The sequence below is a fragment of the Megascapheus bottae genome, chromosome 16 (genome assembly GCF_031878675.1).
Source record: "Megascapheus bottae isolate mThoBot1 chromosome 16, mThoBot2.hap1, whole genome shotgun sequence".
In the NCBI taxonomy this organism is placed as follows: Eukaryota; Metazoa; Chordata; class Mammalia; order Rodentia; family Geomyidae; genus Megascapheus; species Megascapheus bottae.
In genome coordinates this window covers 42,648,383-42,669,754 of record NC_143524.1, presented here as the reverse complement: position 1 = coordinate 42,669,754, position 21,372 = coordinate 42,648,383, and the positions used below count along the sequence as shown (strand labels likewise).

The following is a 21,372-nucleotide window of genomic DNA, read 5'->3' as shown; positions in this document are numbered from 1 at the left end:
AACTCTTTGCCTGGGCTTGCTTGAATCACAATTCTTTTTATTTTTACCTCTTGAGTAGCTGGGATTTCAGGTGTCTGAACTCTCCGTTTTTAAGGAGAGAAAAAAAATCTTCAGGGGAAAGCCTAATTCTATTAAGAACAAATAAGGTTTACTTTAACCAGTAGATAGCAGAGAAAGGTAATAAGGGATAGCTACTGTTTTTTTTTTTTAATTTTTTTTTTTTTTGTGGTACTAGGGTTTGAACTCAGGGCCTTGCTCAACATATACTCTACCACTTGACTCAAGCTGCACCTTCTTAGAATAATCATTCTGATTGGAAGGTTTCTTAGGTTGTATTCTTGACTATCTTCTCTCAAGAGAAGAGGAGGAACAGTTACCTTTTATTATTTGTGTGAAAGCTAATATGGAGCAGAGCCAAAATGAGAAGCTCTCTCCTAGTTCTGATGTCATTTGGAGTCCAGGAATGTGTTTTCTGATAAACCAACCACCCACAGGCCTAAATGACATTTGAGGCTGTCCTCTTGTTGCTATGGAAAATGGAAACCACTTTGTTTTAATCCCACACAGTAGTGTCCCTAACTCCTCAGTGTTTATGTCTTCAAGGCATATGTCATTATGTTTTGGGGGCTGGTAATTGAGGCTAATAGTTGGAGTCAGCCCCATGTATGAACTCAGAAGAGCATAATCTTAGAAGGACAACTCATGGGTTTGACATCTCTCCTAGGCAGAGATGTCAGAGCCCCCTGTCTGGTACAGTTCTTAAGTTTCTTTTTTTTTTTTTGCCAGACCTGGGCTTGAGCTCAGGGCATGAGTCCTTGGACTTTCTGAAGGCTAGAGCTCTACCACTTGAGCCTCAGCACCACTTCCGGCTTTTTTCTATGTATGTGGTACCGAGGAATTGAACCTGGGTCTTCGTGCATGCTAGGCAAGCACTCTACCACTAGGCCAAACTCCCGGCCCCAGTTCTTAAGTTTCTAACCTAACACTTTTAGAAAACTTTTCCCAGAAGAAAGCTATTGTGAGTTGACTATAATTATTATTTTGGCCCTCTCAGAGCCTGATGAGTGCTGGCTAGGGTACAAGAATGTTTGGGTCAGGCATCAGGTCAGAGAGCTTGGGAAGGTTTTTGAGTAAGTGTGTGTTGATTTAATTCCTCTGGGGTTGTCTTGTTTCTTGGCATAGGGAATTTTGCTTTAGAATGTGAAGACCATGTGGCATGTGTGGAACCCCAAAACTGGGAAAGCAAACCTTGAAAATCAGTTCACAGCTTTCAATTGTGTCTAGAGTTTGGGTTGCCTAGTACTTAACTAGCCACCAAGGAACACCAGAGCAATCAGATTCCTCCTGCTATCTTGGTGTAAGATAAGACTTCCAAGTAAAGTGGAGCATAGAAAAACTGAGAAATGAGCAACTAGAGGGCTTAACTGTTCTTCCAAGAAGCTTCTTAATTTTTCAGATATGAAAAGTAATTTTTAAGAGTAGTCAGTTTATAGGAAAGTTGAAGTACAAGAATCTACCTCTACCATCTTTGTAATTCAGCATTTATTTCAGTAATTGAAAGGTGAGAACAGAAGGGATTCTGAAGGCCAGAGAAGTGTCTTTCTTATTTGTTTGTTTGTTTATTTATTTCTCAGTGTCTTTGGCTAGTTAAACTAGTTCTGTTTTCAGTAAGAATTTGAAAGTGTTAAATGAATATTGAAAATGAATCAGCATATGAAGAATGAATTGGGGGTCAGATACTTTTAATTCAGTGAGAAACTTTTAATTTACTCAGAAAGATTATAGAAATAAAAAGGTGGGCAAATAGACTGTCCAGCAGGAGATGGCAAAGAATAGGAGACCAAAGAATAGGCAGAAGAGTCAACAGTTATAAACTCGCATCAAATGCCCAAATTATTCAGGTTGTGGCTCACTTGGTGGAGATTAGCATTTTCCTCAGAAAGGTAGCTTCTTGTGAGGCCAAAGTTTGGAGAAAACAATACTGAGAGGCAGCAGAAGGTGAAAGTAGAACAAGTATTCCATTGAGTGCCTCCTTAAGAAATGGCTGAGGATTTCTTCCATCAGATGATAAAGTTTCATATACTTTTACAGAAGCATCTTTCTGGTTTGCTCCTCCCTGCAGTATGCCAGGAGCTAGTTATTCCTACTTCATTGCCTTCCACTCCGTCCCCTTCCAGATCCTCCCCTCCTCTCTCCTCCTCTCCTCCCCTCCCCCAGCCCAGGTATAAATGTGAGTCCCTATTAGGAAAATAGCTAAAGCAAAGGGGCTTAGCTTGATGGTAACATGAATGTCAAGCAAGCACAAAGCTTTGAGTTCATATCCTAGTAGTGCCAGAAAAAAAAGAAAGGAAGAAAGAAGAGAGAAATGGAGAGAAGGAAGGGAAAAAAGGGAAGAACAGACGAAAGGAGAAAGGACATTTTACTTTGGGAATAATGATTCTTTTTTTTTTTTTTTTGGTGCCGGTTGTGGAGCTTGAACTTGGGTCCTGAGCAATGTTCCTGAGCTTCTTTAGCTCAAGGTTAGCTAGTTCTCTACTTGAGCAACAGTACCATTTTGGCTGTTGCTGAGTAATTTATTGGAGATAAGAGTCTCGTGGACTTTCCTGCCCTATCTGCTTTAACTATGATCCTCAGATCTCAGCCTCTTGAGTAGCTGGGATTACAGCTGTGAGCCACCAAAGCCTGGCTAATGAGATCTTTTTAAAGAGCTATGAAGGTAGTGACTAGAATGGCATTTTGCAGGTAGTCACTAGCATTGCCTGTGGCCAACATTCCTGCTGATTAATCATTTAAGGTTTTCAGAATATTTCCTATTAGATTTTGATAAATGTCCAAAGGAGAGAAGCACGCTTGTCAAAAGTCACAGTTTTGATTTTGAGGTCATTTGTGTCAGTGCTGCTTATGTAATTGAAACTGGTACCAGCTTTGTCTAGAAGACAAGCTCTTCTAAATTTCCTACTCCCTGCTGAGCTTCTTCCTGGACATAAGGGCATGATGTTCTGACAGGCACAGGGACATCTCCCAGGGATCTGATCTCTCTGTCCTCCCTCTGTCCTTACAAATACTCTCCTCAGCTGAGATTGACTTTTATTTGGAAACCTTTTTCCTGCCAATACCTCAGTTCCTCTTCTCAATTCCAACATTTGTATCCACCTCTCCTACCCTAGCCCTCCCCTATTCTGGGGAAGTTGTTTTAGGCCAAGTTTAAGAGACTCCCCAGGAAGTTGTTATTTCTTATTTATTTTTGTTTAATTTTAAAATTGTTATTATAAAGGTGATGTACAGAGGGATTACAGTTACATAAGTCAGGTAAAGAGTGCATTTTTTGTTTTGGACAGTGTCACCTCTATTATTTATTTATTTTTGACTCAGGTTTCACTATGTAGCATAGTTGCCCTTGCTTTAGCCTCCCAAGTCCTGAGATTACCAGTGGGGGCCACCACACTTGGTTTGGAGTTCGTGGTTTTGTCTTCCAAGTTAATATTAAGCTGTTATTTGCTTATGTCTTTGTATACCTTTGTACTGATTTTGAAAAAGCAGTGGTTAGTATAACTGCTATCCCTTACACAAATGAAAGCAGAAGAACCAAACCAAACTGTGCTAGTGATCATTTTATTCTTCACGTCTACACTTTTTTATTTATTATTTTTTTTGCTAGTCCTGGGGCTTGAATTCAGTGCTTGGACACTGTCCTTGGACACATTTTTGAGCCACAGCGCCACTTCTGGCTTTTTCAGGGAATGGAACCCAGGGCTTCATGCATGCTATGTGTACATGCTACCATAGACCACACTTTCGGCCCCACTTCTATACTTTTTCAGTTTATTTTATTTTTTCTAGTCCTGGGGTTTGAACTTGGGGCCTGGGAACTGTCCCTGAGCTTCTTTTGCTCAAGGCCAGCACTCTACCATTTGAGCCACAGTGCCACTTCCAGCTTTTCCTGTTTATATGGTAGTAAGGAAGGCTAATGCTCTACCATTTGAGCCACAGCACTCTTGAATAAGCCTGTGATTAAAACTGTGACTTTTTAAAAACTTCTTTCTTTTTTTATTGTCAGGAAAAAGTATAGAGGGGTTACAGTTACATTTGTCAGGTAATATAATATAGATGCATTACTCCACCACCATCCCCCCTGCCCTCTTTTTCCTCTCTCTTTCTCTCTCTGTCAGTCCTGGGGCTTAAACCCAGGACCTAAGCACTGTCCTTGGCTTTCTCAAGGCTAGAGCTTTCCCTCTCAAGCCACACAGCACCATTTCTGGCTTTTTCTATGTATGTGGTATCGAGGAATTGAATCTGGGACTTTGTGCAGGTAAGGCTCTACTAGGCCATATTCCTGGCTCCGAACTGTGACTTTTGACTAGCCACTTCTGGTTTACTTTGAGTCATTTATTGGAGATAAGAGTCCCACAGACTTTCCTGCACAGGCTGGCTTTGAATCGTGATCCTCAGATCTCAGACTCCTGAGTAGCAAGGATTACAGTTGTTAGCCACCAGCACCAGGCTTCCAGGTTGTTTTTATCTGTGTTTATGATCTGTCAGGTATAAATCTCAACAACTGTTCTTGGGCCTAATTAATTCACTAGATTGGCTAGTGAAACAGTTACATTTGTTGGTTTGTTATGCAGGGATTTATAGGATACAGATAAAGAGGTACATAGGGCAAGATATGGAGAAGAGGCATTCAGCTTTCCAGCCTTTTCCCAATGCACTGTCTTTCCCAATGCACATGTTCAGCTTTCTGGAAGAGCTCTGATTACTGCCCGTTAGAGTTTTTATGGAGGCTTCCTCCTATAGACATGATTGATTGTCTAGTTTAACTTCTGGCCCCTCTAAATTCTTCCTTGGAGCTTGAGGGAAAGGACCGAAAGTCCCCGGGGTGGCCAGCAGTCAGTTCATTCCTGTACAGAGATTCCATTTATCACTTCATAGATGCCAACGATTTTAAGAGTGGTATGCCAGGAAATAGGGATGAAGATAATATATATATATATCTAATATCACAAGTAACAAATCAGTTATCTTATTAAATTGTATCCCATGAGTATATGCCTTTAGATATTCTGTGATGGAACAGGAAGTACACAAAACACTGCTGTATGTAGCGGTTTGATGTTATCTCAAGGAAAAACACTTTTGCTATTGAATAGTAAACTGAACCACTTCCATTTCCAGGGAACATTATTTCTACTTGAAAAAAACAACTAAAAAATTATGGTTATTCATACTTAGATGTTTAGCAAACATTTTGAAAGTAAATGAAATGATTGCTTTGCTTTAAGGAAAAAACCTGACAGTATTTGTGGCCAGTAATAAGTTTATGTCTTGTAAGTGCAAATTAAATTTTGGAAAATTTGTATCTGTCACTTTGAGTTTGACAGCTTCTCTGGATTAAAAGCTTTTCTGGTGAAATCTGTAGTAATGTTAATGACCGTGATTACTTTGATATTGTGTAAATAAAATGTTTCAGTGTTTGAGTGCTTTGCATAATTCAGCAAACCAATAGTTCCAAATGACCTGAGCATCATGTTACAAATTATTGATGAATAAAAGATTCATTCAAAGTAGGATTTTAGTATTTCAGAGTACAGAAAGTACATCTGTAGGGCTGGGAATGTGACCTAGTGGTAGAGTGTTTGCTTAGCATGCAAGAAGCCCTGGGTTCGATTCTTCAGTACCACATACACAGAAAAAGCTGAAAGTGGTGCTGTGGCTCAAATGGTAGGGTGCTAACATTGAGAAAGCCCAAGGATAGTGCTCAGGCCCTGAGTTCAAGCCCCAGGACTGGCAAAGAAAACAAACAAACCAAAAGAAGCAAAAAGAAGAAAGTTCCTCTGTATAGTTTCAGATTTCACATTGCAACTAATCTTTAGTTAACCTAACCTTGATTCCTTGTCACAGTTGTATATCTTGTCAGAGAACAATAACCAGATTTTTCTGAAAAGGCTATTTGAAATACTTCTCCCTTTCTCGCCTGCCCATCTATGTTTTGATCTTTAATGAAAACAACACACAACAGATTGAATGTATAAGAGGATGCCTATAGCTGTCATCTGTTAAGGCACATATTAAAAAGATTTTCAAAAATATAAAGTAATCCTACTTTCCTTGAGATTTTTTTCCAGGAAATAATTATTTTATAAACATTCTATTTTTATCTTTAATTTGTTAGAGACTTAGTGTTCTAAGCTGAATTAACAACTAACTATAAAATTGTTTTAAGCTGGGTGCTGGTGGCTCACACCTGTAAGCCTTTCTGTTTGGGAGTCTGTCTGGGCAGGAAGTGATACCCTATCTCAAAAACAACCAGTGCAAAAAACGGCTAAGGGCATGACTTGGCCCTCACACTAGCCTAGCAGTGTGAGGACCTGAGTTTACCTCCATATCACACACAAAAATAATCTGTTTTAATTTCTAATATGCTAAATTATTATAAAGTTCCTTGAGCTTAAGATTTTTTTTTAGTGTATACAGGAATCTTGAAAAAGAAGTTGTAATTCTCTTATTTGCTCTAGAAAATCATACATATGACTATAGACTTGATATTTTAGGCAGTCATTTAAAAAATTGCTGAGAGTGGTGCTGTGGCTCAAAGTGGTGGAGTGCTAGTCTTGAGGAACAGAGCTCAGGGACAGCACCCAGGCTTAGCATTTAAGTCCTACGTTTAAGAGAGAGATAGAGAGATAGAGAGAGATAGATAGAGAGAGAGAGAGAGAGAGAGAGAGAGAGAGAGAGAGAGAGAGAGAGAGAGAGAGAGAGAAAGAGAGAGAATATATCTAGCAAGAACCTAGCCTTTTGCTTGCTGCTGGGGCCATTGGCCCAAATCTAATTTGTGGCGATTACAGTTTGGTGGTGATGATATATCAAATAGACAATTAGAATACAATGTGATATTATCAGTGATAGCACTTATTAAATGTTGTGAAAATTCAGGCTGTTTATTGTTAGAGTCTTGCAAAGAACTTCTGCTTATTCACTTAGACTACACGATGGGTCAATATGTTTGAGCTAAAAACTTCTTGTCTTTGCTTCTTTATATTCAAGGAAAGTGACTAACAGAATTTGAAAACTGTTCATTTGCTGCTCTGAGGGGAAAGAAAGATTGCAAATGTACTGAATGTTATCTTTGTACCAGGTTCTGTGCTGTGTGTTTTAACAATTACAGTTTTACTTAATTCTCACAAAAATTCATTGTGGAAGATTATTATTCTCCTTTTGAAAATGGAAAAAAATTAGAGGATCAAAGAAGTTAAACAGCATTTGCAATATCATATGATTTGTTACAGGTTAAAGGTAGTTTGTTTGTTTTTTTTGGACAGATGTGTACTGACTCTAAGCTCAGCTTTTTCATTGCAGTAGTAGTGGGTTGCTCAGTGAATGGATCTTCTAATTTCCAGGTGGCAGTGGGAAACTTTACCAGACTGGACTATATAAAAAAGGTAGATGGGGCCGGGAGTTTGGCCTAGTGGTAGAGTGCTTGCCTAGCATGCACGAAGACCTGGGTTCGATTCCTCAGTACCACATACATAGAAAAAAGCTGGAAATGGTGCTGTGGCTCAAGCGGGAGAGCTCTAGCCTTGAGAAAGTCCAAGGACAGTGCTCAGGCTCTGAGCTCAAGCCCAGGACTGGCAAATAATAATAATAATAATAATTAAAAAAAGGTAGAAAAGTTTCAAGGGTTAAGGAGACAACTTAGAAATGATTGGTTGAAGAAGATATTTATGAGTTTTGATTGACATAGTCAGAGTTTGAATGCCATGTGGGACATCAAACTGGTGTACTCTCTCATCCTAACCCTTTTAATTCTCTTTGGTATATGATGCAAAGGTCACTTGTCTGTCTAATCAGGTTACAAATCAGAGCCTGCTGTTCCAAGTCCAAACTTCTTAGATGTGCCTTTGGGAAAGGTCTTGGCTGACCTCAGGTGGTCAGTGGTGTCTACCCTGGAAGCTCCTAGTCACTAGAGTTTGGTAGGCAATTTCTATTACTTTAAGAAGCTTATGAGTGGTGCTGAATTTAGGCAAAATTGTGTACAGAAACAAGCTAATGAAAAAATTGGATTTCTTTCTATTAGGACAGAACATTATCAATCCAGTGTTATTTAGGTATGTTACTTTAGCAAAATGTAGCTCACTGCTTTTTGGTAAATAAAGTTTTATTAGAGCACAGACTCATATACTTACAAATATCCAGCTTTTTGTGCTATATTGACAAAGTATTGCAGAGTCTATATGTCACCAACCCCCAAGTTGATTATTATATGGCCCTTCATACAAAGTTTGCTTTCCCAGACTTGATTCTTTCTATCATAGTATTGAGCATGTTATTTTTTTTTCTTTTTTGTGGTGTTGAGGTTTAAACTCAGGGCATTTTCTAGGCATGCACTCCATCTCTAACCCCCAACACAAGGTGCTTTAATTGCTTGTCTCTTCCATTTTTGTCATTGAGAGTAAGATAAGATCTGATTTATATATTTTTTTTGCCCAGAGCAAATAATAGGTCTTAAAATGGGAGGAGAACTCAGTAAATGTTGTTTAAGGAAAGTCACTTTTTCTTTGGAGACAGTATTGCTATGTAGCCCAAGCTTCCCTTAAAACTGGGATTCCCCCCTGCTTTCTGAATACTAGGATTATATATGTGTGCCACTATGCCAATGTGATAAATGTGATTTAATGCTTTATAGTCTATTTATCATTCAATAATGTTTTAAATGAGCATATCATATTCTGATTTAAAAAAAAATCTCTGATTTAGCTGGGCGAGGTGGCTCATGCCTGTAATTCTAGCTAATCTAGAGGGTGAGATCTGAGGATCCCAATTCAAAGCCAGCCCAGGCACAAAAGACGGTGAGACTCTTACCTCCAGTTAATCATTAGAAAATGGGAAGTGGGGCTTTGGCTCCGGGGATAGGGCAGTAGCCTTGAACTGAAGAGCTCAGGGACAGAGCTCAGGCCCAGAGTTCAAGCCCCATGACTCACCAAAAAAGAAGGAGAAGGAGAAGGAGAAGATGGAGAAGGAGAAGGAGAAGAAGAAGAAGAAGAAGAGAAGAAGAAGAAGAAGAAGAGCTCTGATTTATAATTATTTGTGCCTATGGCTTACACAAAAATAGTGATTGAGGAAGGAAAGGGCTAATAATGATTATGCTCATCTCAGTGCTGTATGCTTATTTGTAAATATTGTTACTGTAATTTTATGTAGAGTGGTAAATAGTTTTTCTGGAAATGGATTCTGAGAACAAAGTGCATAAAAAAGCCTTGGTGGTGGAAAAGTTGGCAAACAGTGCTTTAATCTGGCTTTCCTCTACTCCGAATCCTAGTACTTACCATGTACCTCCATTCCACCCCTATCCAACCTAACAAAACAAATGTAGAGAAATTTGTTATATGATATTTCTTTTTTAAAAAATAAAATAGCTTTAAATTTATTATTATTATTATTATTATTATTATTATTATTATTATTATTATTATCATCATCATCCTGGGATTGGGTTCAGGGCCTTAGTGCTGTCCTTGGGTTTTCTTAAGACTAGAGCTCTACCACTTGAGCCCCAGCACCACTTCTGGCTTTTTTCTGTGTATATCGTACTGAGGAATTGAACCTGGTTCCTCATGCATGCTGGATAAGCACTCTACCACTAGGCCAAACTTCCAGTCCCTAAAATTATTTTAAATAGTTGTACAAAGGGATTATAATTAAATGAGCAAATATATACAGTGAATCTTGATTAGTGTCACACCCTCTATCATTCTCGCTTCACATCTCTCTCAGTCCTGCCTATCACATTTCTTTTGTATATACACCATTCACCATATTTTTTATTTTATGTTCTTTTTCTGGCCATGCTGGAGATTGAACCTAGGGAAGGCCCTGCATATGCCAAGGAGTTACATCTACCACAGAGATCAGCCCTGAGATTTTTTATTTATTTTATTTTTGCCAGTCCTGGGCTTCAGCTCAGGACCTGAGCACTGTCCTGGTGTTTTCTCAAGGCTAGAGTTCTACTAGTTGAGCCACATCACCACTTCTAGCTTTTTTTCCTATGTATGTGATACTGAGGAATCAAACCCAGGTCTTCGTGCATGCTAGGCAATCTCTCTACCACTAGGCTAAACTCCCGGCCCAACCCCTGAGATTTTTTTTTGATACAGGGTCTTGTTATGTAGCTCATACTGGCATTGACCGTGCCTCACCCTCCAGAGTTCTGGGTCTCTAGGGATGAACCACACTTGGCTTGGTTTTGTATTTCCATTTGTATTATCATCTATGGTTTCTAGATGATGAAACAAACCCTTCTTCCCTCCTTCCTTCCTCCAACAATTCATAAGTCACTTTACTAAAACATTTGACTTAGGCATTCATATTGTTGACTTTAGCCTCTATTCCTGGTTCAAATCTGGTAGAAATAATCTGCTTATCGCAGAAGGACAGTGTAATCATTGAGTTGCTTGTTGCTTTTCATCTGGAATGGATCTCATGTCTTATAACTCAGAGTTTGGGTAGAGATGTGAACTGGTTCTTTCCCTTTGAGATTCTTCTCTTTGTATCTCTGGTCGAGTTAGTACCCAGGTTCTTCAGAGACTGTGTTATGACTGGTGATGGCAAATCTCATCAGTGAATTGCCACCTCTGGTTCCACAGGTGTTTTTCTGGTATTTTAAAAATCTGTGGGTACATGGGTGAGGTTTTCCTGATTGACTTGTTCCTCTGTCAGAGCAAACAGCGGAAGGTCAGCAGCAAGCGCTAACAGAACAGAGCTTGATTGCATACACAACTCCCATCACCTCTCTCAGAGTTTTTCTTAAAAAAAAAATTCTAGCCAGGGGCAGTGGTTCACACCCGTAACCCTAGCTACTCAGGAGGCTGAGCTCTGAGGATCACAATTCAAAGCCAGCCCGGGCATTAAAGTCCATGATACTCTTATGTCCAGTTAACTACCAGAAAACCAGAAGTGGCACTGTGGCTCAAGGGGTAGGGCCCAGAGATAACTATCAACGACAAAAATTCTGAGACAACTCCTCACTATGTAACATAAACTCACTAAATTCATGATCCTATGGCTTCAGCCTTCTCAGTGCTTGAATTACAGGTGTGTAACATCGCCTTCCCCCCAATCTTCTTCAGGGCTGATCTGAAGAGTAGTTTGCCTAGGAAGTAGTTCTCAAGATCCAAATCAAAACAAAAGAATTTTAGTGTCTAGGAATGGGATGAAATTTACCAGAAACCTTAGTCTCAAGTGCCTTGGGGTTTGAACTCTGGGCCTGGGCACTGTCCCTGAGCTCTTCAGCTAAAGGCTACAGCCCTATCATAGGGCCTGGGCATTGTCTTTGAGCTCCTGAGCACTTCAGCTCAAGGCTACCACCCTACCCTTTGAGCCACAGCCACACTTCCAGGTTTTTAGTGATTAATTGGAGATAAGATTTGCAGGTTCTTTAATGCTCAGGCTGGCTTTGGACTGCAATCCTTAGATCTTAGCCTCCTGAGTAGTTAGGATTAAGGCATGAGCCACTGCACTCTGAGCCTTTTTCAAATAATGAATTTGAGGCCATGAAGTGACATTCCTACAACTCACATAATAGAACGAAGTATAAATCCTAGGCTCTTTCTGAGATATTTGTGTGTATTTGTCCAGCTAGATGTTTTCTGGGCTTGTAAGACAGGATTAGGTATTATGGAAAGAACAAAGATGGTCCAGGCTCTTTTGGTGCTTTTACTTCTGTAAGGTATGTGATTGTGGCAGAGAAAAACTGCATTCCAGATATTTCAAACTTCTGTAACAGTTAAGCTGAAGACCTTTAGATAACTAATAAGTTTTTGATGTAACAGTATGTGGAAAGGTGCAAGATGTAAGATTTTCCTCTAGTCAGCCTGTAGGCTGGCATTATCAGTAACTAGCAGTAATAATGTAAGAAAAATGGACAAGTATACATTATTCAGGCACTGGGACTTAACTGGCTTTTGTTCATTTCCCAGGATGCTTATGTTAATTTGCATGTTTTTGTTTTTGTTTTTGTGGGTCATGGGGCTGGAACTCTGGGCCTGGGTGCTGTCCCTGAGCTCTTCAGCTCAAGGCTACCTACCACCCTACCCCTGGAGCCACAGCCCCACTTCCTGTATTCTAGTGATTAATTGGAGATAAGAGTCTCACCTCTTGTGCCCAGGCTGGCTTTGAATTGGGATCCTCAGATTGCAGCCTCCTGAGTAGTTAGGATTACAGGCGTGAGCCACTGCTCACCCCCACTGCATGTGTTTATTTGATTAAAGTATCTCATTCATATATGTGTTTCTTTTGATAACTAGTGGTTCTAAGTATTTTTATCCATCTGTTGGTTATTTTTCTTTATTGTGAGTTACTTAATATTCCTATGTAAATCTTAGTGTATTTTTTTGTCCTATGCTATACTTAAGCATTAGAATTATCACTCATTTTTCCTATGTGGGTGAGTTCAGCACATTGGAGAAGCTAAGTGCTAAACTTCTGTTGGTTGATTAAGTACCTGTGTGAGGAGTCAGAGACTGAAAGCTAAGCGTGCTAAGACTGGAAGGTAAAGGAGACAGAACAGCCTCTCTGAGTAATGTTGTCCCTTGCTTTTCTTGTACAGAATTTTGCCGGATTGACAAGCCCCTGTGTGACAGTGAGGATGAGAAGCTCAGCTTCGAAGCAGTCCGCAATATCCACAAGCTGATGGATGATGATGCCAATGGTGATGTGGATGTGGAAGAAAGTGATGAGGTGAGCTCCTTACTTGCCTTGTCTCTCTTCTCTTCCTGTGTGTAGCAGTCTCTGAAAGCTGCCTGGAGTATTGCCAATGGAAAGATGTTTTCTGCTGGTCTGGGAACTCTTTCCCATTGGGCAAGGTGGCTCTCAGCAGAATAGCTCTATAAGAACTACCCAGGCAAGCTGCAGGCTTTTGCTTGTCTGTGCCCACTGGCTAGTAAGATCACACTGATTACCATGTTGTTTGGGAGAGAGTTTTTCTGAGCTGTTCTGTACAATTTCCTAAGATTAAAAGAAACAAACAGTTATTAATCCAGGGCCTCATACTTGCTAGGCAGGTACTCTACCACTTGAGCCATAACCCCATCCCTTTTTCTGCTTTAGTTATTCTTCAGGTAGGGCTTCCCCCCCACACCTTTCTTTTGAGGGTGTGGGGCTTTGGACCAGCCTCAGACCTCATTCCTTCTACCTACAACCTCCTGTCATCCTGGAATGAAGGTGTGTGCTACCTTTAAGCTGAAGTCTTGCTGACTTTTGAACTGTGATTCTTCCTCTCTAGTAGCTGGCCTTGTAGGCATGAGCCAACATACCCACCTCTCTGGATCTGTGGTGTAATTCCGCTGTAGGTAGCCTATGTTGGCATATGGGAAAGAAAGCAAAACAGATCCCACCTAAGGGGACTTCAAACTCTTATCTTAGAGACGTAGTTGCTGGGAGCTAGTTGAATGGTTCAGATAGGCCAAAGGAGCTAGAGTAATCTCTAGATGAATAAAGCTCTGTTATTCTTTGAAAAAATTGAAAGGTTTCATGATTTCAAGCACTACACCAACCAGCCATTTGGTGGAGCTTCCAATGCCAAATCCAGTGACATAATAACTGTTTATTATGAGAGTCTAGTCTCTTACCTCTGATAGCTATACCTTTGAGTTTTGTATGTCACATTGTCAGGAGGATTTAGAACTACAAGAGACCATATATATATATATATATATATATATATATATACACACACACACACACACACACACACACACACACACACACATATATATGTACCATAAATGATGACTATGAAAACTACATTATCAAGATTATTCTGCATAGTTCAGTAATATTAAGTATATAATATGCACGTGCCCTTCACTGTACTACATAAGAAGATGAGATAGCAAATAAGGCAAATATATTATGTCTTCAAGTACTTTATAGTTTAGAGAAGAAAGTTGAGCCTGAAGGAGTTTTTTATTTTATGACAAAATATCCAAGAAAACCAACTTAGGGGTAGGAAGGATCATTGTGACATATAATTTTAGAAGTTCCAACCATGGTCAGTTGGCTTCCTTGTTTCTGGGCATGTGGTAAGCTTGAATCATCATGGTAGGAGCACATGGTAAAGAAAAGCTGTTTATCCCATGGCAACTGGGAATCAGAGAGAACAGAGAGGAAGCTCCTGGGAACAAGATACCTATCGTAGGCCAGATAATATTAAGTATTTTTATGTAGTCAGTCAGTTTACTTAACCCATTATAAAGTTGATTTTATTATCAAGAAAAGGAATCTTAGAAATAAGCATTTTGTTTAAGAAAATGCTGGATATGAGTATAGATCTGCTTTCAAAGTCCAGTATGCTTAAGTTTTGCTATATTGTTTCTCTTATTCTGAGGAGAATCCAAGGCCATGTGGGCAAAGTAAGAAGCAGGTGCAGTCTTCTAGAATAAAGAATTGCCTAATACTCAGAGCAGAGGCTTTCTTGATAAATATTGGGCTCCTTGTCATTGAAGATGGACATATAGAAAATAGCACTCCAGCTGGGTGCCGGTGGCTCATACCTGTAATCGAAGCTACTCAGGAAGCTGAGAGCTGAGGATTGTGGTTCAAAGCCAGCCTGGCTATGAAAGTCCGTGAGACTCTTATCTCCAGTTAACCACCAGAAAATGGAAGTGGTGCTATGGCTCAAGTTGTAGAGTGCCAGCCTTGAGCTGAAGAGCTCAAGAACAACACTCAGGCCCCAGAGTTCAAGCCCCATGACTGACAAAAAAGAAAGAAAAAAACCCATCACTGTATTAATTGGTTAGCAGAAGTAATTCTTCTGTTAGGATGAAGCATGTAATATATAAAGAATTTAATGAGAGATAAAACAGAAGGGGTAAGCCTTCCTGAGTAGTAGAGAACCAGTGTGAACAAAGGTGTAGAGATGTTATGGTGGTTTGATTAGTTAAGAGACTGTGGTTGGGCCAGGAGCATGGTCTAGTGGTAGAGTACTTACCTAGCATGCACAAAGTCCATTCCTTGTCACCATATAAACAGAAAAGGCTGGAAGTAATGCTGTGGCTCAAGGATAGAGTGCTAGCCTTGAAAAAGCCCAAGGACAGTGCTCAGACCCTGAGTTCAAGCCTCAGGACTGGCAAAAAAACAAAAAACAAAAAAAAAAAAAAACGACTATGGTAGGAAAATCATTAGCATATTTACAATATAGCCCAGGAAATCAGGTTGAAATATGTAAACTTTTGTTGAAACAGGCAATTATAAGTTCTCTCCCCCCTCCCCCCGCCAATCCTGGGCTTGAACTCAGGTCATGAGCACTGTCCTTTGACTTTCTCAAGGGTAGAGCTCTATAACTTGAGTCTTAGCATGACTTCCGGCTTTTTTCTATGTATGTGGTATCGAGGAATCGAACCCGGGTCTTCGTGCATGCTAGGCAAGCACTCTACCACTAGGCCAAACTTCTGGCCCAATTATAAGTTCTTGAGCAAAAATGACAGCCACAATAAAAGTATCTGAATTATGTAATCCTAGCTACTCAGGAGACTGATGTTTGACGATCACAATTTGAAGCCAGACAAATCAGAGACTCATCTCCAGTTAACTAGCAAAAAGCTGTAAGTGGAGCTGTGGCTCAAGTATTAGAGCATGTCACGTACATTAAGCAGGAAAGCTAAGAGAGAGAACACGGCCCTGAGTTTAAGTCTCAGTACTGGTATAAATAAAAAAAGTATCTGTGGGCTGGGAGTTTGACCTAGTGGTAGAGTGCTTGCCTAGCATGAACAAAGCCTTGGGTTTGATTCTTTGGTAGCACATACAGAGAAAAAGTCAGAAGTGGTGCTATGGCCCAAGCGGTAGAGCTCTAGCCTGTGAAAGCCCAAGGACTGTGCCCAGGTCCTGAGTTCAAGCCCCAGGACTGGCAAAAAAACATATCTGAACTTTTGGTTGTTTCTAGGATCAGAATTTGTGTATGTGGAGAATAGTCATGATCTATGGGGAGTAAGAGCCAGAGGTGTCCTGATCGCTGCTCCAGGGCATGCTCTAGGATGGTAATGGCTAGCACAACAGTTTAAAAAAGTGATATAATCCATGATCTATAAATGTCTGGATATCTTTGTCATTTCTTCCTCCTTTTTTCACATTCTGCTGAATTGCTTTGTTAATGAGGGAAGGAAGAAAATGTTCTTTTTAGAGGAATGTTACCACAACAAAAATCTCATCAGCACAAACTGTTCAAAAATAACACAAAAGCTGTCATCCTGCTCTTCTCTGAGCCAGTGGTGAGATGTTCTTTTTCAGCATAGCTTCTGCCTTGCCTTGATTCCCCTGCTTTCTGCTGCAGCCTCAGGCCTCTTATGATTACAGAGGTTTGCTAGTCTGTGTTTTCACCATTACAAGATATTGTCCTGGAAACAGTGGTAAAATTACATGTTTAATTCCAACCATATATGAGACAGTCTTGGCATTTGGAATCTAGAAAGTTGGGATAGAGAGCTCAAAGCTCAGAATATTAGGTAATGAATGGTGAGGTATTATGAGAAACCAGTTATGTTGGCTGTCAAGGATACGAGATATTATGACCCATCTAAAAATATTGCTGATTACCCAAGAACCTTAGTAGAAATCTAAATAGATGCTCCATTAAGACCTTCTTTATTCAGCCTCATATTGGCAAGTTTTCCAGGTGATTAAACTGAAAGACCTGCTTCAGGTCTAGATTTAAAAACTTATTGGCATTTTTAGCCACAAAAGTGGGTAACTTACACCTATAATCCTAGCTGTTTGGGAAGTATAGATTGGAAAAATTGCCAACCATGGGGAAAATGTTCTTGAGAACCCTATCCCAACAAGTAGCTAGATAAAGTGATAGGCCTTTGTTATTCCAGTTACACAGGAGGCCAAGATTGAGAATGCGGTTCTAGGTTAGCCTGGGTGAAAATGCAGTATCCTAATTCAGTAGAAAAAGTTGGGTGAGGTGGTTTGTGTTGATTTGCAGCTATAGTAATAGGAGGACTGTGGTCCAGGCCTGCTTGAACAGAAATCAAAACTCTATTTCAAAAATAACTAGGGAAAAAATGTCTGAAAGTGTGGCGTTGGTGGTATAGCACCTGCCTAGCAAGCTTGAGGCCCTGATTTCAAACCTAGTTCTTACATTGTAAGCCATTTTTGAAGCAAAGTTTTCTTTTTGCTATTACTGTAACCAAAGTGTTAACTTTCTTGGTATCCCTTAAAGTATGTCTTCAAGGGCCTTTTATACTGTCATACCAGTACCTAGTTCAATGTGATTATTGTGCTTGCTTCACTTTTCTCATTCATTCTTATTGGCTAATTGCTATATCTAATCTATCATGAGATGTAGAGTTGAGGCTTAGCTAAACTGAGTCTTAGTAGACATTTTGTGGAAAATAGTAATCACTTGTTGGAGAAGGTTAGGCAGTTTGGCTATTCAAATGCTATTTTTGCCTTTTCTCGTTTGGAAAGCAGAAGTAGTATATAGTAGGCTCATCAGATAAACAGGTTGGCACTCTTGGTGTTGGTCTTTTCTGGCAAAATTAGCTGGAGGTTCTGCCAAGCTAGCAGTCTGGGCATTCATGACTTATGCTCTACACAGATCTGTGGTGGTGACACTTCCCATAGTCAAAGGTGTACTGCAGTGTGGTACTGTGGTACTGTCTTGATAGTCCTACAGGTCTCTGCTTAATTGGATCAGTCCTATAGAAAAGAGTTACTTTATTTTCTGGAGCATATATATAAAATGATAGCAATGTTACTCTGCTATTAAACCAAATACATTGTGTATGCATGCGTGTGTGTGCATGCGTGCGTACATGCACACGTGCCTGCACCTATTCTAGGGCTTTCAGAGCCCAGGAGCTGTCCACAAGCTTTTTGCTCAAGGCTAATGCTCTATCATGTGAGCTGTGGTGGTTACTTGGATATTGCATTCTCACAGACTTTCCTGCATGGGTTGGCTTCAAATTTGTGATCCTCTGATCTCAGCCTCCTGAATAGCTAGAATTTCAGGCATGTCCTGCATGATTTTTTTTTTTGCCAGTCCTAGGGCTTGAACTCAGGGCCTGAGCACTGTTCTTGGGCTTTTCTTTAAGGCTAGTGCCCTTCCACTTGAGCCACAGCACCACTTCCAGCTTTTTTCTGTGTATGTGGTACTGAGGAATCGAACCCAGATTCTTGTGCATGCTAGGCAAGCACTCTACCACTGGGCCAAACTCCCGGCCCCCATGAATTTTTTTTAATACCTACTTATATGCTAGGTATTGATTGAGGAGCTTGATGTCTTGGTAAGTCAGACAGATAAGATTTGTGTTTGTGGCCGGGAGTTTGGCCTAGTGGTAGAGTGCTTGCCTAGAATGCATGAAGCCCTGGGTTCAATTACCACATACATAGAAAAAGCCAAAAGTGGTGCTGTGGCTCAAGTGGCAGAGTGCTAGCCTTGAGCAAAATAAAGCCCAAGTACCCAGGCTCTGAGTTCAACCTCAGGACTGGCAAAAAAAAAAAATTAAAAAAAATTAAAAAAAATTGTGTTTGTGTTGGGCCTACATTCTAGTGATTTATATAAGATAGGTGATGAAATGATAAGAAAGCTTTGAAATTAGACAGAAAAGTGATGACATGGTAGTTTAGTTGCTTCCTGTTTTGTTTTCTCAGGATAAAATAATGGTTAATGATTCCTACCCTGGTATTCTTTTTAGTATTGAGAAAAGTACCGTTGAAAACTTTGGTTGCCAGGAGCCAATACCTCATGCCTATAATCCTAGCTTCTCAGGAGGTTGTGACTTGAGGATCAGGGTTCTTATTTACCCTAGGCAGGAAAGTCTGCCAATTAACCATAGGAGTTTTGAGTAAAGGTGTGTGCATACATTTTGGGAGGTGAGGAATGAACAGAAATAGGGAGAATGAATAGGTAGTAGCAGGAACCCAGGAAGTGCTGCAAATCCCCTTACCATTCTGTTAGTAACCATCTCTACTGGTAAAGTATAGTGTGTGCTGGAGGCACACACACCTGACTCTGTCTCCTTATACCGTCTGTGGAAACTTGGAAAGTTAGATAATCTTTACCAGCCTGTTTCTTAATATTAGCAAGTAGAGCAATAATGAAGTTAGACATTTTGTAAAGTTTTTTCAAAGATTAAATGAATAATGCATATAAAGCACCTAACATAGTGCCTGATGTATATGTAAAGATTTTTGTGGTTTTTCTTGTTGTCGTCAGAAGAAGCATACATTTTGATGAAAACAGGCCTGTGTTCAAAATTTTGCTTTGCCACTTACTGGCTGTGACTATCAGCAAATAACTTCTCAGTAGGCCCTAAATTTTTTTGAACTATTTGTGGAGAATAACTACTTTCAGGATTGTTGTGATAATTTAATGTATGCGAAGCCCTAAGCACAGTACCTGGCACATGATAGGTACTACAGTACTATTAATGAGAGTTGCCCTAAATAGCAATATCTCTAAATTAGGGCTAGAAATTCAGCTCAATGCTAGAGCACTTGCTTAGCATGTGAAAGGGTCTGGGATCAATTCCTAGCACCAAACAACAAAATAGCAGCAACAACAAACCTCTAAGACAGGAGATGGTTGGACTAGTAAGGATGATATAAGAAGATACATTTATGAAAACAGAATAATAAAGCCCATTGAAATTGTCTTAGGAAGGAAATAGGGAGATGATAAGATGGGTTAGATTGGTTGGGCTATATTATAAATATATATGGAAATGTAACAATGGAATTCCTCCTGTGTAACTAATGTAAGCTTAAATAAAAGTATAAGAACCTCCTAAATACATACATACATACATACATACATAGTTACATACATATATAATCTGTGTCTTGATCCTGTACTTCCAGCCTCCATGACTGTGAGCAACAAATCTGTGTGTGTGTGTGTGTGTGTGTGTGTGTGTGTGTGTGTGTATACGTACATACTTATGTCCAAAACAACAGCAACAAGAATTCCAAACTAATTCTGTCATCATCCCATGACATCCTCGGCAGTGTGGCTGACTTGATTAGGGCCAGGACATTACCAGAGATAGTACTGTTGTTTCCTGTTGTGTTGATGTTAAGGAAGAGGGAATAATAGAACAAGGACACACATTTCTACAGGTTACTGTTTCTCTAGAAGCTCATTTAGCCTTCAACCTATACTTGTGTATTTTCTCAAAGGTTTGGGGTTCACCAGACATCGAGTGGCTCATGGATCTTAGCTATTCAGGAGGCTGAGACCTCTGGAGGATTGCAGTTAGAAACAATTCCTGGCAGAAGAGTCTCAGAGAGACTCCATTTCCAAAAGCAAGTAGCAAAAAGCAAGGCTGGAGATGTGGTAGAAATGGTAAAGCACCAGTTGAGCAAGTAAGCCATGACAGTATGAGGTCTTGCATTTAGACCCCAGTAGTGGGGAGGCGGGGGGCAGATAAAAAGATCTCGCCTTAATGAATGGCCTTAATGAAAGGTCTGAGATCTAATTTTTCCTTTCCCATCTGAAAGGATAGAGGGTTTTGAACAGCAGAGCCATTTTATAGTACTGTTATGAGATGTGCTTAGACTTTTAGGTGGATAAAGGCCTCTTTTCTCCAATATTTTCCTTGTCCCACCAAGTGGGAGGATTGCAGGTTTGGGATACAGTGAGAGTGGAGGAATGTTGAAAGCTGGCAGTAGTTGGAATTTGAAGAGAGTAGTCTTCAAGTCCACTCGCAATAATCCAAAAGGCCAGAAGAAACTTGGACTTGACATGAAATATGTAAGGAGAGGAGGGAAAGTGATTTGTATGGGTTAATCAAAATGAAAGTAAGTTTCAGAGTTATATACAAAAGTTATTACTGAGACTGGGAACTATGGTTACTTCTTAGGCTTTGGGTCTCATTTCCTTTATCTAAGTAACTGTAACACTGTGGTCAAAAGAAAGTATTTCTGGGGCTGGGAATTTGGCCTGGTGGTAGAGTGCTTGCCTAGCATGCATGAAGATCCGTGTTCAATTCCTCAGTACCACATATATAGAGAAAAGCTGGAAGTGGTGCTGTGGCTCAAGTGGTAGGGATGTAGCCTAGAGAAAGCCTAAGGACAGTGCTCAGGCCCGGAGTTCAGTCTCCATGACTGGCAATAAATAAATAAATAAATGAATAAATAGATAGAAAGTATTTCTGCTATGTACTATGTTCTATGCTGGCTGATTACATATGAAGCTTCATTTAGTTCTCAAATATTATGTGAACTAGTTGCTATTAATTCCATTTAAAGATTATTAAACTAGGCCAGGCATGGTGGTGCATGCCTGCATTCCCAGCAGTAAGAACTGAAGGAGAAGGATATCAAGTTCCAGGCCAGCTGAACTGTATAGGAAAACTGTGCTTCAGACACACACACGCACGT

General features: G+C 40.0%; 1 protein-coding gene across 3 annotated transcripts in view; it reads left to right on the top strand.

Annotated features, from left to right (window-relative positions):
* Stim1 (stromal interaction molecule 1) overlaps positions 1-21,372 on the top strand; it is a 168,261-nt gene that overhangs the window by 74,858 nt on the left and 72,031 nt on the right. For all 3 annotated transcript variants that reach the window (XM_090348303.1, XM_090348302.1, XM_090348305.1), the window contains exon 2: positions 12,599-12,729. In XM_090348303.1, coding sequence (XP_090204429.1) covers positions 12,599-12,729 — 131 coding nt within the window. The remainder of the gene's footprint in view (positions 1-12,598; positions 12,730-21,372) is intronic.